The following is a 14,010-nucleotide window of genomic DNA, read 5'->3' as shown; positions in this document are numbered from 1 at the left end:
AATGATTACTTGAACATATAAGTTGATGATTTGAAGTACTATTCTCATGAACAGTTTTTGAGGTTATAATTACATTTCTCACTTCTTTTTCTCCCTCCAAACCTTCCCATTAAGCCCCTCCCTACTCTCCTTCAAATAGATGAACTCTTTTTTTTCAGTGCTTATTATTGTATACATACATGCATATATATATATATGCATATATATTCTTAAATGTAACTTGTTCATTCCATATAATGCTACTTGTATGTGTGTTTTCAGGATTGTCATTTGGCACTGGACAACCAATTGATATGCTTTTTCTTGTAGAAGACCACCTCTCCTATTCCCAGTTTTCTTCAGTTGTCTATAATTCTTTGTGTAAGGTTGAGACCTCATGAGCATATTTTTATGTTGTCTATTGGAATGTCCATAGAGTATCCTGTTCTTTACAAAGTAAATCTAATAGGTAAAAAGGAAAGCAGGGAAGTTATTACTGAGTAACAGCTTTGTTTGAACTTAATTAAGCTTGGACATTTAAAGGTAAACCTTCACAACTAGTTAGGATTTCTTTGTTTTTCAAGACAGGATTTTTCTGTATTGTTTTGGAGCCTCTCCTGGAACTAGCTCTGTAGACCAGGTTGGCCTCAAACTCACAGAGGTCTACCTGCCTCTGCCTCCCGATGCTGGGATTAAAGGTGTACACCACCAATGCCGCCCTACTACTACTAGTCAGGATTTTAAATGCCAAGAAAGCATTAGGAATAGGGTTCAGTTGCACAATATAAAATGTCACATTCTTCACTTTGTATGAAATCAACACAAGTTTTTCATGTTTAAAAATACTTTCCCTTTTGTAACTCCTACCAGTGGATTCAGGCCTTTTTTTTTTTTTTAATTTATTAAAGGTTAATATGCTCAGAAAACTTCAGGTATTATGTGAAAAGGAAATAAAACTGAAATCAAAATAATTTTTACAGCTCTGCATTTTGATTGGTGGTTGTTCTCTATAATGGTCTATGTATGCTCCAAATAGAAGTTTTTTCAATGGGACGGAATGAGGCTGACACTTATTTGTGGTTATAAGAACAAATATTTAGAAAGTACTTAGGGATTGTGCTGGTTTAGTAAAGTAGCTGTTGTAGGTTCTCCACCAAGGTCCATGACTTCACTAGCCCTAATGAGTTTGCTAGGTTTCAGTACCTGGCATGATTTACTCTTGTTAAGTAGGCCTTAAATCCAATTAGAGAGGTGTCTATTAGATACTGTCAAGGTATCCATGCCACTACTGCACTCTTAGTATTATTGTGTTATGTTGGTTATTGTTGTGGCTCATCTAGAAAACATCTTCCACACCTGAGGCTCAGGGATCATTGCAGAAAAGGGGGTGGAAACACATTAAGAGCCAGAGGATAACCAAGTCTGCTATAAGGTTGTGTCTCCTAATAATATTAGAAGCTGCATAACATCTCATCAATAAGAGATAAACAAGAACAATAACAATAGACATATAAAGTGGAAAGGGAGAAAGACCATGAGACCTCAGAACGTCAGACAACTAAAGATGCTGAGAGCAGAAGCAATCTTCCCTTGGAAAAGCACATTAATTTGTTACCCAATCCCAAGTGATCAGCCCTGAAAACATATATGTCACATTATACAGACTGAGCAGGTTACAAACACACACACACACACACACACACACACACACACACACGTGTGCACATACATGTGTGTACTTAACAACAATTAGTAAAAAAGACTATGAATTTGAAAGTGAACCAGGAAGTGTATATGGAAGAGTTTGGAGGGAGAAAAGGGAAGGGGGAAATGATGTTAATTATATTATAATCTCAATAAGTAAATACTTAAAAAAATATTTTCAAAGACAGAAAATTTGCACCCAAAAAGATTATTTAGGACACATACAATATATATTTAAAGGATGTTTTAATGAGAATTTATTTTTATATGAGTCATTTTCCCATTATAAACATGTACACTACACTGTTGTTAAATAATGCAGAAAACTGTAGATTCTTGTATTATTCTTGATAAGTGCAAAAGTAACTATATTTACATAGAAACTGTAGTGAAATCCTATTGCCAGTACCAACACCCAACACAGTCCAAGCTACAAAGAATTTCTAATTCCAATGTTTGTTATTATAGTGTGATGATTATTTTTCATCATTTTCTGTGGTGCTGAGATTGAGCCCAGAGCTCTTGTAGGATAGGCAAATGCTCCATCTATCTTTTAAGTTCCACAGATTTAAAAGTTTTAAAATTGGAGCTTTCATTTTGTAGTGCCTATAATGCCTTCCTGAAACCAGAGACCAAAGACCAAAGGCCATTGCAAAATGGGCAACAGAATATAAACCAGTAATATACTTCACTGTTTAAAAAGTGGCTTGTTGCCGGGTGGTGGTCACACATGCCTTTAATCCCAGTACTTGGGAAGCAGAGTCAATTGGATCTCTGTGAGTTCAAGGCCAGCCTGGTCTACAGAGTTAGTTCCAGGACAGGTTCAAAAGCTACACAGAGAAACCCTATCTCAAAAAACCAAAAAACAAAATGAAACAAAACCAAAACAAAACACAAAACAGCAACAACAACAACAACAACAAAAAATGTGACTTGCAAAGATGGTACTTTACATAAATGGTTGCCAAATCCAACCTATGATCTTGAATATAAATTACTTTAATTATTAGTGAGGATTAATACTGTGTTTCACTAAATCCACCTTACAAAGAATTTTGTGATGTCTGCACAAGATATCAAACATCAACATCCAGCGAGTGATTTCAAAACATGTTCCCATTTTCCTTCAACTGTGAAGAGAACTATCAGGGGATGCAAAAGAAATACTTGACTAGAGTAAAACATTTGTCAGGAGAATATATTAAGAACAAATTTAAGATTCACACTTTGGTCTGGCTACATAAACAGAATGGAAATGATGGAATATGTAAGGTATGGCCACCCTTCCTTATTTAACTTATGGCCTTACTAATGAATACTTCCTCAAACATGCGCTTCACACATCATAAAATTTATGACCAGGCTATGTGCCAGATTTCAAGGAACTGTTTGTGTAAGGGTTCCTACTGAGGGCTAAATATCACATTCCTGGGCCCTGAGTTATATTTCAGAAAGGAAAAGACACAAAGAAGGTCTTTAGCTAAAGATTCATGAGTACAGAAAGCTGGTTTTCAAAGTGTTGTTTCAAAAATTTAGGACCTCCTGTCTACCTGCACCATGCTGGGCTTTGGCTCTGAAATGGCTTATCTAATGTATACGGCATCAGTTAAATTTTTTGCTCTTTTCTTAATATCTCCATAATATGTTAATTAAATTTCCTTTTATAATAATTACATATAATTATCATTCTATTATATTTCAGGTTTTTTTATTATGCATAACTTCTAAGTTCTCCACTAAAACCCAATTCTGATCCCTAATAGAGGAGAGAAGCCAGAGGAAACAGGGCTTTGAGTGTCCTTTCTTCATTGGATGGATGTTGTACTCTTTTATCTCTTATCTGGTGAATTCTACATGTCTTTTAAGATTCTAGTCACTTGTCCTCTCTTAATGTTTAGATGAGATGAAGATTTGATGATAAGACATTTGTATGTTGGAAACCCTAGAAGCATGAAGAGGGCAGAAAGCCTCCTGAAGATCTGTTGTCATATGGCTCCCTGCTGTTGGTAATGGTGTTGTTCATCAGTGTAGGACCTTATGAAATACTCCAGCACATATTTTTTTAGTGTCTTGGATATGGACCAGAGAATCAGAGAACTTCACAGTGCTCTTCATCGATTGAGGGCTGCTTTTCCTTGGCATCCACGTCTGGGTCTTTCCAGCTAAGAATATTTCCTCACATAGAGAGGGAGACTTGTAGTTTCATGGTTCTGGGTTGAAATGTGGTAATAGCCTCTGAAATGGCCTTCTTCTGGAAACACGGTGGATCTGCGAAGCAAGGGTGAGGTATCTCTTTCTTGACTCAGCCTTGACACTTACCACAGCGCTTATCTCTTCATGTTAAAATCTTCTTCAACATGTGTTTGTTGAAAAAGATTGCATTAAAGAATAAAGATAGGCATTATGATTGAATCCCCTATTTGGAAATTTTGGTAGATAGGTAAAGAAACCAGCACAAATATTTAATAGTAAAGTTCTTTTTTTCTTTGTTTTTATTTAATTTTATATAACAAAGTCCAATTAAACGAAAACAAACATTTATACACAATATTTGGGAATTTGGGCGTCGTTCTTTCCAAACTACTTCCTGCTGGTAAGGGGCACTGTCTTGGGGGATTCGAAGAAGATTAAAGTTCTTGTGTTGAGTGCCTATGAAGCTTATAGCAGTGTTAAACAGCTGCTGGGAGTGGAGAGGAAACTAGTTCAGACACAGCACCTAATCTCTGCCTCTCCCACTAGATAGCAACAAACAATGGGGATTATGCAATTTGTTTTTATTTCCCCACTAATAATGATTATCCCCCCCCTTTTCCTTTAATAGAAATGCCAGGGATTGTACAAAGTAGATTTTACAGAGCAAATTGTGTTCTACATCTTAAATATTTCCTTACTTACTTTGACTCATATCTAAGTATTTTATTTTAAAGATTTATTTATTTATTTTGTATGTGTACAAATGTTTTCTCTCCATGTATGTAAGTGTACCATGTATGTGCTCCCCTAGAATTGGAGTTACACAAGGTTGTGAGACACCATGTGGGTTATGAGAATTGAATCCTGGTTCTCTGGAAGAGCAGTCAGACCTTTTAAGAACTGAGCCATCTTTCCAGTCCAACTCTAAAGTCTAGAATGAATTGTATGTGAGTATATAAATGAGGCTACTAGGCAAGTTTAAGTTTCTGGGAGAGAAACACATTTCCATTTTTATGATGCTAAAATATTCTATATCAATAGACCTTTGACAAAGAATGGCTACCTACCTGGAGAATGCAACACAGAAAACAGTAAGATAGCATATGTAAGATTTTGCACTTAGGATTCCAGAAACTCTTCTAAGCCTCAGCTTTAGACACTGATAATTTATAAAGCCCTTAAAATAACTCCATAATATATGAACTATCATTACTCCCACTTACAGCCTAGAAAAATGCCCAACATCACACAGCTAACCTGTGTCTGAACAGGAACACCCAGTCTCTCTGACCAGAGACACAGGAAAGGAGTTGTATACTAAAGAGAAATCAACTCCAAAGGATGTAATTCCATCTAACTCTCTCCTTGCTGTGGCTATCATGGAAGATTCTCACAATAAGGTTATTGAACACTGTCTTGTTCTCAATTGCCTAGTACACATATATGTATGGAACAGTTTACTGCAGATAAACATCTAATTTCTCAAGCTTCCTCCCTATGTGGAAGCATAGTCAGTTTGTCACCTTTCTTTTGAAGAATTATGTGTGTGTGTGTGTGTGTGTATGTGTGTGTGTGTGTCTGTGTGATGTGTATGGTTTCCCACAAAGGCCAGAAGCAGGTGTTTGATTCCCTTGAGCTGGAGTTACAGTTGTGAGTTGTCTAACTTGGGAGCTGGGAACTGAATTTAGGCTCCTTGGAAGAACAGGAAACACATTTGACGCTAAGTCATCTCTCTAGCACTGCCACCTCTCTTTTAAAACTCCAGTTGTATACTTAGAATCACAGAGACTATATACATCCTAGAGATGTCATAAAGGCAGCTGCTATGCTATTTCTCTAAGGTGACTAAGCCTCTTTCTCCCCATACTGCTTTGTGGTTTATGAGACTCCACCTGCAGCCTTCTCTGTTTTCCTTTGGATGTGTGAATGTCCCCTGATTTCCTCCATGGAACAGAATTGTAAATGGCCTGATCCATGCCACCTTAGTGAGCTCACTGCTTTATTTTTACTAATGAGCTCATATCTCTTTTGGCAGCATTAACTTCATGGCTCATATTAGCTTTCTTGTTAACCAGAAAGATAAGAATTGAATGTTTTCTGAATATTCTCCCTCTGTTATTCACATACTGCTTTTATGAAACTGGTTCACTGCAAAATTCACAAGTTCACCTAGAGATGATGATACAGGTTTCATTTGATAGAGACCTTGTGTCAAAGCTAATGACTTGAGATTTGAATGGTCAATTTGGGTTAAATGCTTTCCATCTGCATGGAATTTGGGAAGCAAGAAACTCTGTTCAGCCTCTATCTAGAAAACATGGCATGAAAATAATCTACCAAGCTATGAAACTAAAATGAGATAATGTCAGTGAAGGACACAGTGCCAAGGCTCTACTGCCTTGACTGAATCTGCCTTTGAGCTTCAAGTCCTAAATGTGTCTCCATGAAAACAGACCAGAGTGATGGCTTTCAATCGATAGCCAGGAGTCTATAGTTAAAAAAATACACAGACTCTTCTAGATATTTCTCACATTCTCTAGTCTTGTTTCCAGACTTCCTACTCTATTTTCATCTTAGATGATTTTCCTCATTTTAGTTAAAAAAAAATACAAGAATTCAGGAAGGAAATCTCATCTACTTTCACCACCACACTCACCAACTTGTTTATGTTTGTGTGCTTATCACTCTTTAAGGAACTACAGATAAGTCTGTACATTTTTTTTTGGTCTCTTTCCCCACAAAAATATAAATGCCGAAGGGGTAAAGCCTTTTCCCATTTTTTTTTTTTACCTATTGTATATTCAACCCCATTGTATGGATTCTGTTATTCAAAAATCATCCATTAGGATGATGAATGAATAAATACATAATGTGTGGCAGATATTTAGTCAGCCAAATTAGTGACTGAAATGGCTATTTCTCTAGACTTAATTATCTAGTGGAGTAGATAATGACCATTTAATGTAACATGTGTAGTGTCACATAGGTCACACAGGTCACTGCAAGTACAGAAATAGGAAAGGTGTTCATTAGTGCAGATGCTCTTTACTCAATTCTTGACCTTGTTACTCTTTGAACTAGTTTTAATTTTTTTATTAGCCTCATTTATTGCTGGAGTTAAATAGGCCAACACTTAATCTCACTGATTTGTACAGTAAATGATTAAACAAGTGAATATGAAGGAGTGGCCTGGGAGTGAGAGAAGAGGTACAGAAAAAAGGTCATATAGTATCAGTAGATTCTACATAGAGTTGATAGTAGAGCTGGTAAGATATGTTGATAACAGCTTATTTTGATGACAGAGCAAATACAGTAAGCTTAGTAGGCAGATAAAAATAGTCATAGATGGTACAAGTATCCATATTTCATCACACACTCCCACATCTGGTTAAAAAATGGATTTGGCTTATATCATATGAGTTAGACAACTGTGCTATGAGCATTTTCTGGTGACTAAAAAGAAAATCATACATGTATGATTCTTACTTGTGGACATAGTTTTGCAAAAATATTCTCTGCAACAAACCAATATATTTCTGGCACTATAAGAAAATGAAGTAAACACACAATTCTCCTTAAGAAAACTATCTCTGTGCAGTTCTCTTGTTATGTGAAAGGTAAGCCCATTTGAGAGGGCTCTTTTACCTGTGACTTTTCACTTCTTGGGACTTTTGCTTTTCAAACAAAGAGGAGGTCCTAGCTATGGACTGAGGAGTTAAAATCTGATGAAGTACATGGCAAAGTAAAGGATCTGCTATAAAAGGGGCATGTGTAGTTGTAGTTGAGACTAAATGATTTTTGGTGTGCAATGTTCTTAATTTTCATTGCAGAAAAAATGAAATAGCTGGGTCAATGGAGAGATTTTCTTTAAGTTCTCTCTTCTTAAAAACTTGTTTTCAATAACAAGTATCATTAAATTCATAGAGCAATGTGAAATACTTTAGCAACAAAGAGGTAGGAAAAACAAGGATTCATTCACTTTGAAACTGTAGTGGTTTGGAAGAAAATAGTTCTCAAAGGGAGTGGCACTATTAGGAGTTGTGGCATTGTTGGAGTAGGTATGGTCTTGTTGGAGGAAGTGTGTCACCGTGGAGGTGGGCTTTGAGGTCTCATATATGCTCAAACCATGCCTGGTGAAGACAGTTCACTTCCTTTTGCTTGCATATTAACATGTAGCAGCTCCTTCTTCAGCACCATATCTGCCTGAATGCTGCTCTGATCCCCACCATGATGATTATGAACTAAATCTCTGAACTGTAAGCCACCAGTTCAATTAAATGTTTCCCTTTATAAGAGTTGCTGTGATCATGGTGTTTCTTCAATATAAACCCTGAGACAGAAACCAGTAATATGCTGATACTATGTAGCATTTCTGTTTTCATTTTATCTCTGTCAGTTAAGTCTTGAAAAATTTAAAGCTCACAAAATAAGATAGAATAAGTAAGTATGTCAAATTTTATGTGGAAGTTAAAATATGATTATGTAACAGCTTCATATTTTATTAAATTAAATTTAAATTTATTATTATTTTGTGTGTACATGGTATGTTTGTCATGTGTGTGCCATGTGGAGGTCAGAGGACAGGTTATAATAAAAGAAAAATCAAAGCGTAGGAGGTGTTCATGGACTTGGAGGCACTTATGATAATATATTAATATAATCAAAAGGAGGTAGACAAACCCAAATGTGTACAGTACAGAGGAAAACCTTGCAGCAATCATCTGAAACCCGTAAAGGTCTGGAACTCATTTGTATAGTTTGTCAACAGAGAATCAGCTGAGAGATGAGTGGAATGGTAGGTGTACTTGAACTCTGTGTTGGAAACACCTCATCCTTGCCTTCAGTCCATGGACCAAGTAGTGTATGCAAACTAATTCTTACTTTGGCCTTTGACGTCTCCTCTATTGCTTAGCAATTTTAACTTTATCAACAACTAGCACACTGTACTTTCCTGAATTCATACTTCTGTTTCTTACTTTGTGGTTTTCTGCATGCCCCTTTCTCTGTGAGGATTTTCTTCTTTCTTTCTCTGCCTGATAAACTATTCCTCAAAAACTCGGTGTGAGTATCATTTCTACATATTCTTTGCTTCATGTCATCATTAACTTCAGCACACAGTCTGAATGAACTCAGCGTATTACTTGTCCAGGCTTCCTTTTTCACTTTGGTATTTCCTTATACCTTGGTATTCCCTGTACAAAATAGATGACACATGTCTGTGCAGCTGAATGCACATCCATGGGGGAAAGATTATTCTCCACATCTTCCTTTCAGCTTGGACTGTCATTTAACCTTTCACTTTGTGTTTGGCAACCTGTGATAAGAGAAGAAAAGTGGTATGCATCTGGATGCCAGATTTTCTAAGCACCATGGTCCTCATTCCAAAGGAAGAAGCAGAGGAGGGACATTGCTATTAGGACTAAAACATTGGGGCTAAACAGCAAAGTGCTTTCATCAATGGAACTCAATTTGTTTACATGCTTTGGAGTAGTAATGTTTGAAAACACACAGTAGAGCAGGAAAAAAACACATGCAAACAGCATTCTAAAAATGTCCCATCAATTACGTCTTTACCCATCAACTGGACAGCTTGTGAATATATTTTAAAAATGAATTTTAAAGCACTAAAATATTTCCCAGTGTCTACCTAGCAGCCAGGTTTCTTAGGTTATTCATGCTCACAAGCTGTCATCATGACCATCTTTTTCCACTACTTAATGGAAGGTACTATTATTTCCACTTTGCTACTGCCTGATAGTACTGAGTAATGTAAGCTATAAAAACTTCACTTGTCAGGATATATTAATGGCAGAGGTGTGGCCATTCGTCTTCCAGCATTTAAAAGCTTAAGCTGTGATAATAAAAAAAGTTGACTTTTATTTCCTGAAATGACACAGAGAAGAATTTGAAGGCAATGAAAGCCAAATCCAAATGGATTATAAAACTAGGGCAGAGTTAAAGAAAAAGAAATATCAGAAAACATATTTGACATATTGCCATTTGACCCAGACAATGGCTATGGAATTACATTATTGGAGACCACTCAAAGAATCCAGAAATAAGTTCTTTGAAGGAAAGTAGGAAGAATAATTTTCCTGCATAACTTATCTATCTTTAGCCACCTAGCAGAGCTAGATAAAGGGGAATGGATTCTTGGTTTAGATACAGCAGAGGAACATATCCTTGTCAGCTGTCACTGTGCTAAAACCAGGCACTTAGAGGAATTTAATTCTTGACAAGACTAGTCTGTCCTTAAAGAGAAGGAGAAACTATGGTACTTTGTTATTGATATCCACAAGAAAATGGAAAGCTGCCTGGCAAGTTGATTGATTAATAAGTAACATCTCCACTTCCAGTGAACGATTGTAAGACTAGTTTGAAAACCCTAGACAGTTATCACTCGTGAGGTTTGGAAGGAGTAAGGAAGAACCACTTTTACTAAAGGACTAAAGCGTGTTCCTCAAAGAGGTGGCATAGAATTCACCCAGGTGGTCACTTCCTGAAAAGGGTGGTGGTCTGATAAATGTTGACAGTGGAAAGATGATTCAGGTAAATGTACCAGGCTAGTGTGCTTGTGGAAATCAGGGTTCCAACAGACAGGCAAAACTCATGTATGTTAGATTTTGCCTTTGACCTGCACAATCATATATAATAATCTGTAGAAAAATAGAAATCTCTGACTTTCCCACCCTTACCAATGTTTCTGCGTGGCCTGTGTTATACATTTCTTAGAAGTTTCATTTTAAATTACCTATTTGTCTTTAGCATTTATTTTACCTTTTATCTGACAGATAAGGTCCCCCTTTGCCACTGACTCCATCTTTTGCTATCTCTAAACATTTTTCCACTCATGAATCCTCTGGGGACCCATATAAATGTTCTCTAGAGAAACAGGCTTACATCCACACTCATTGTTTCATAGCTTCACTCAAACAATCTCTTGATGGACACCAGGGTAGGAATTTGTGCTTTGTTGAGTTTGGGCTGTTCTGACTTCAGATGTTGTTAAGAAGGATGAACTGTTTCTGGTTTATTCTGCTTCTTTGTAGAGAGCATGGAGGGAAGTTCTTGGACTCCAGCCTTAACTTTAGAGGAGACAGACTCAAGCCCACTGTCCTTTTTCTTGCTAGTGCTTTAGTATGTTGACATCTGCTTTGATCTTCTTTTCAGTTTTGCCCAAATTATCTGTGTTACTAGTATGTTAAGCACTCCTTATAAATTGCAGCATTATTTTAACCAAGAAAAGGGTTTGAATTTTCTCCTGTGCAAATCATTAGAAAGTGAGAAAGGGATATGAAGCCTGACTACATTGGTTTGACCATTTTGTAATATATGCATGTGTGATAAGATCATTAAATAGTGCCCTGTAGATACATCCAATTCAAATAATATCATTTCTCTTCAAATAATTCTATAAGATTTTAGTATAGACAGAAAACAATGGCAATGTTACCTGGTAAAAACAATTCTCCTTGGAGTCTTATTCTGGCCTGTTGGGAAAAGCATCTTTTCTTCAGCCAATTAGCTTCGAATTCACTGTAATGCTCATTGGGCCATGTGATATAAACCTTATAACACAGAAAACAATTATCATCTATTTGTACATTGCACAGTTATACACTTCTGCTTTCTGAAGTTGCTTTTCTTTTGAATGTTATTTAAAATGACTAGAGAAATCAGTTAAGCATTACTTTCCATTTCCCCCACAAGCCAAAGGTCTACTTCTGGTGCCTAAGGCTGATGAGAAGATATGTAAAAAACAGAATTTACTAACCCAACATTTATGCTTTACATACTTCAAGTATGTGATCCTCAAACTTCCTATGAGAGGGAATGTCTACCAAGATTGAGAAGTGGGTATAGAGAACTCAAGCTGAGAGGACAGAATAACTGGGAAAGGACAGGATTTCTGATCACATTTATTCTTCTGGAGAGAATTTGGAAGTAAGGAAGAAAGATGATTAATTGACACATCTGTGATTTTGAGAGTGGTGCTCTTAGGACACAACTTCTTCTAGACCTACATGATAATTTGAATAAATAGCACTAATTAGTGTAATTTCTGAGCGAGTGTTCTATGCCAAGCACTGTGAGAAACATTTCCTCCCAGATTATCTCACTGAATTCTGACATTTGTGTGAGCAGCTTCTGTACTTTTCTAGCTTGATGGAGGAGCAAACTAAGGACCAGCACTGCTTTTTATGATATAAACTGCATGATTGTGTTTCAAGGCTGCTAGCCACTAAAAGCAAAAAAGGCAAATTTACATATTTTATTAAATGGTAGTAGCAAAAGGCAAAACATTGTACAGAAAAGATTTGTAAAGACACTTGAAGAGAAACCAGAACATACCAAAAGGCTGTATTTATATATTTATATGTACATATGTATATGTAACAATACTAAGGAAAAAGAGGCCACCAGTTTGAGAGAAGGAGGGGCTATGGGAGGGGTTGGAGGAAGGAAAAGGGAGGACACAGGTGATATAATTGCATTTCAGTTAAAATAAACACTATGCATATTCAGAAGGGAAAGGAAAACACCGAAGCCGTGATAGCAACAGCAGTCTTCCACTGAGTATGCCTGTTCTACCAAACGCTGTACAAACATGTCCACGGAGATGGTTTGTTCTATGTAAAATAAGTTAAAGAAAATTGATTTCATTATTATAACCTAGGCTTTGATTTAACTCAAAACAGAAGGGGTAGATTGCTAGAGATAATTACCTTCTTCCTGTCAAATGACAAGTCTTTGATTCGAATGTTCACATCGAGAGCTTCTAGGAGAAGTTTCCGGGCTTTTGCAGAATGCAGGTAGCATTCAGAACACTGACAGTTGTCTCTCAGCCATACCGCCGGGTAGAGCGACTCTGTCCCATCGTGCCAAAAGATCTGCATCAGATGAGCGCCATCCACTGCTTCTGCCTTTAGCATAGCACAGTGCATGTTTCTGATGTTTGAAGATAAATCCTACCAGCTACCTGCGATGACAAGTCAATGTTGACAGTATTAGAAAGGCAGATTGTACCTGAGTCTGACCGGTGCAATAATGCAAGTGGACTCTGGCCTTTGCTATCTGTTTAGCAGTGTAAGCCTGTGGTTTGAACAATGCTGGGAACTTTGTTCTGATCAGAGTATTTCACATGGTGTAAACAGAAACAGAGTGACTAGTTTTAGGGTAAAAATGCTACATCAGAATCCAGTGAAAAGAATTTCTTGTTCTTTAACAGAAATTTTAGATGATAAAGTGAGAACCAATGACAAAACCATTTGTATAACCAAGTTTGTAGAAAGGCTGCGGAAAAAATGCTCCACAAATGGAAAATGTAATGTTTGCCTCCCTGGTTTGATTTTGTGGGGCTGAAGGTTAAGCCCAGGGTTTCCCACAGGCCAAACAGGTACTCTACTGGTGAACCTTAGTCCCAGCTCACATCTCTGCTGTTTTAACTGATGACAGCTACACTTGGCTTTGGAAACAAAACATGCTTCCATGATTCCCAATGACCACCAAGGGACTAAGAATGCAATTAATTTGCTTAAAGAGTAGTGTGAGTCGGAATATGGTGCTATTTCTAATCTATTATTTGTTTTTGTTTTTTTTACTTGTGCAGTACATTTTCTTACTGAAACATCAAAACACTGAAGTCCTTCAAAAAGCTTACCGGGTTTGTTTACTGACATTTTCTTCCTTTGCCTATTTGGAATGTCTTACTTTATCTTGAGTGTTTACAGGGTAGTTTTACATATCTACATTTTGACTGGGAATGTATGACTTCCTTTCATTACAAAATCCACCAAATTTGTAGCAATTCAATAATTACAGGAAAAGAAATCTAGCAAAAGAAAGGAGCCACCGCTACTTGCACTTGGCAACTCAGTATCAATCCTTATTTAATTAGTGAGCTTATACCCGACCTGTAGAATGATAGTGTTATAGACTAAGCTTTCTGCAAATATTTTTTTTTCTGAGATTCTCAACATGTGTACAAAGAGTAGAATTCAGTAAAAATATAACATAAAATTTACATGAAAAACGCTTTAAGTGTTTTCATAGGAGCATTGACACCTTTATCCTAACAGAAGGTGACAGGACAGCAAAATGTGATGAAAGGAGCAAAACCAACACACAGCACAG

The 14,010-nt window shown here is 36.7% G+C and overlaps 1 protein-coding gene across 1 annotated transcript in view; it reads right to left on the bottom strand.

The window, feature by feature from the left end:
• Bbox1 (gamma-butyrobetaine hydroxylase 1) overlaps positions 1-12,880 on the bottom strand; it is a 42,082-nt gene extending 29,202 nt beyond the window's left edge. The window contains exons 1-2 of the mRNA XM_051183798.1: positions 12,603-12,880; positions 11,330-11,444 (exon numbers count right to left, since the gene is read on the bottom strand). Coding sequence (XP_051039755.1) covers positions 11,330-11,444; positions 12,603-12,821 — 334 coding nt within the window. The 5' untranslated portion in view covers positions 12,822-12,880. The remainder of the gene's footprint in view (positions 1-11,329; positions 11,445-12,602) is intronic.
• Between the last annotated feature and the right edge of the window lie 1,130 nt (positions 12,881-14,010).

Source organism: Phodopus roborovskii, unplaced genomic scaffold, assembly GCF_943737965.1.
Source record: "Phodopus roborovskii unplaced genomic scaffold, PHOROB, whole genome shotgun sequence".
NCBI classification, from domain to species: domain Eukaryota; kingdom Metazoa; phylum Chordata; class Mammalia; order Rodentia; family Cricetidae; genus Phodopus; species Phodopus roborovskii.
Note: the sequence above shows the minus strand (reverse complement) of the source record. Positions and strands in the feature narration are given on the sequence as shown.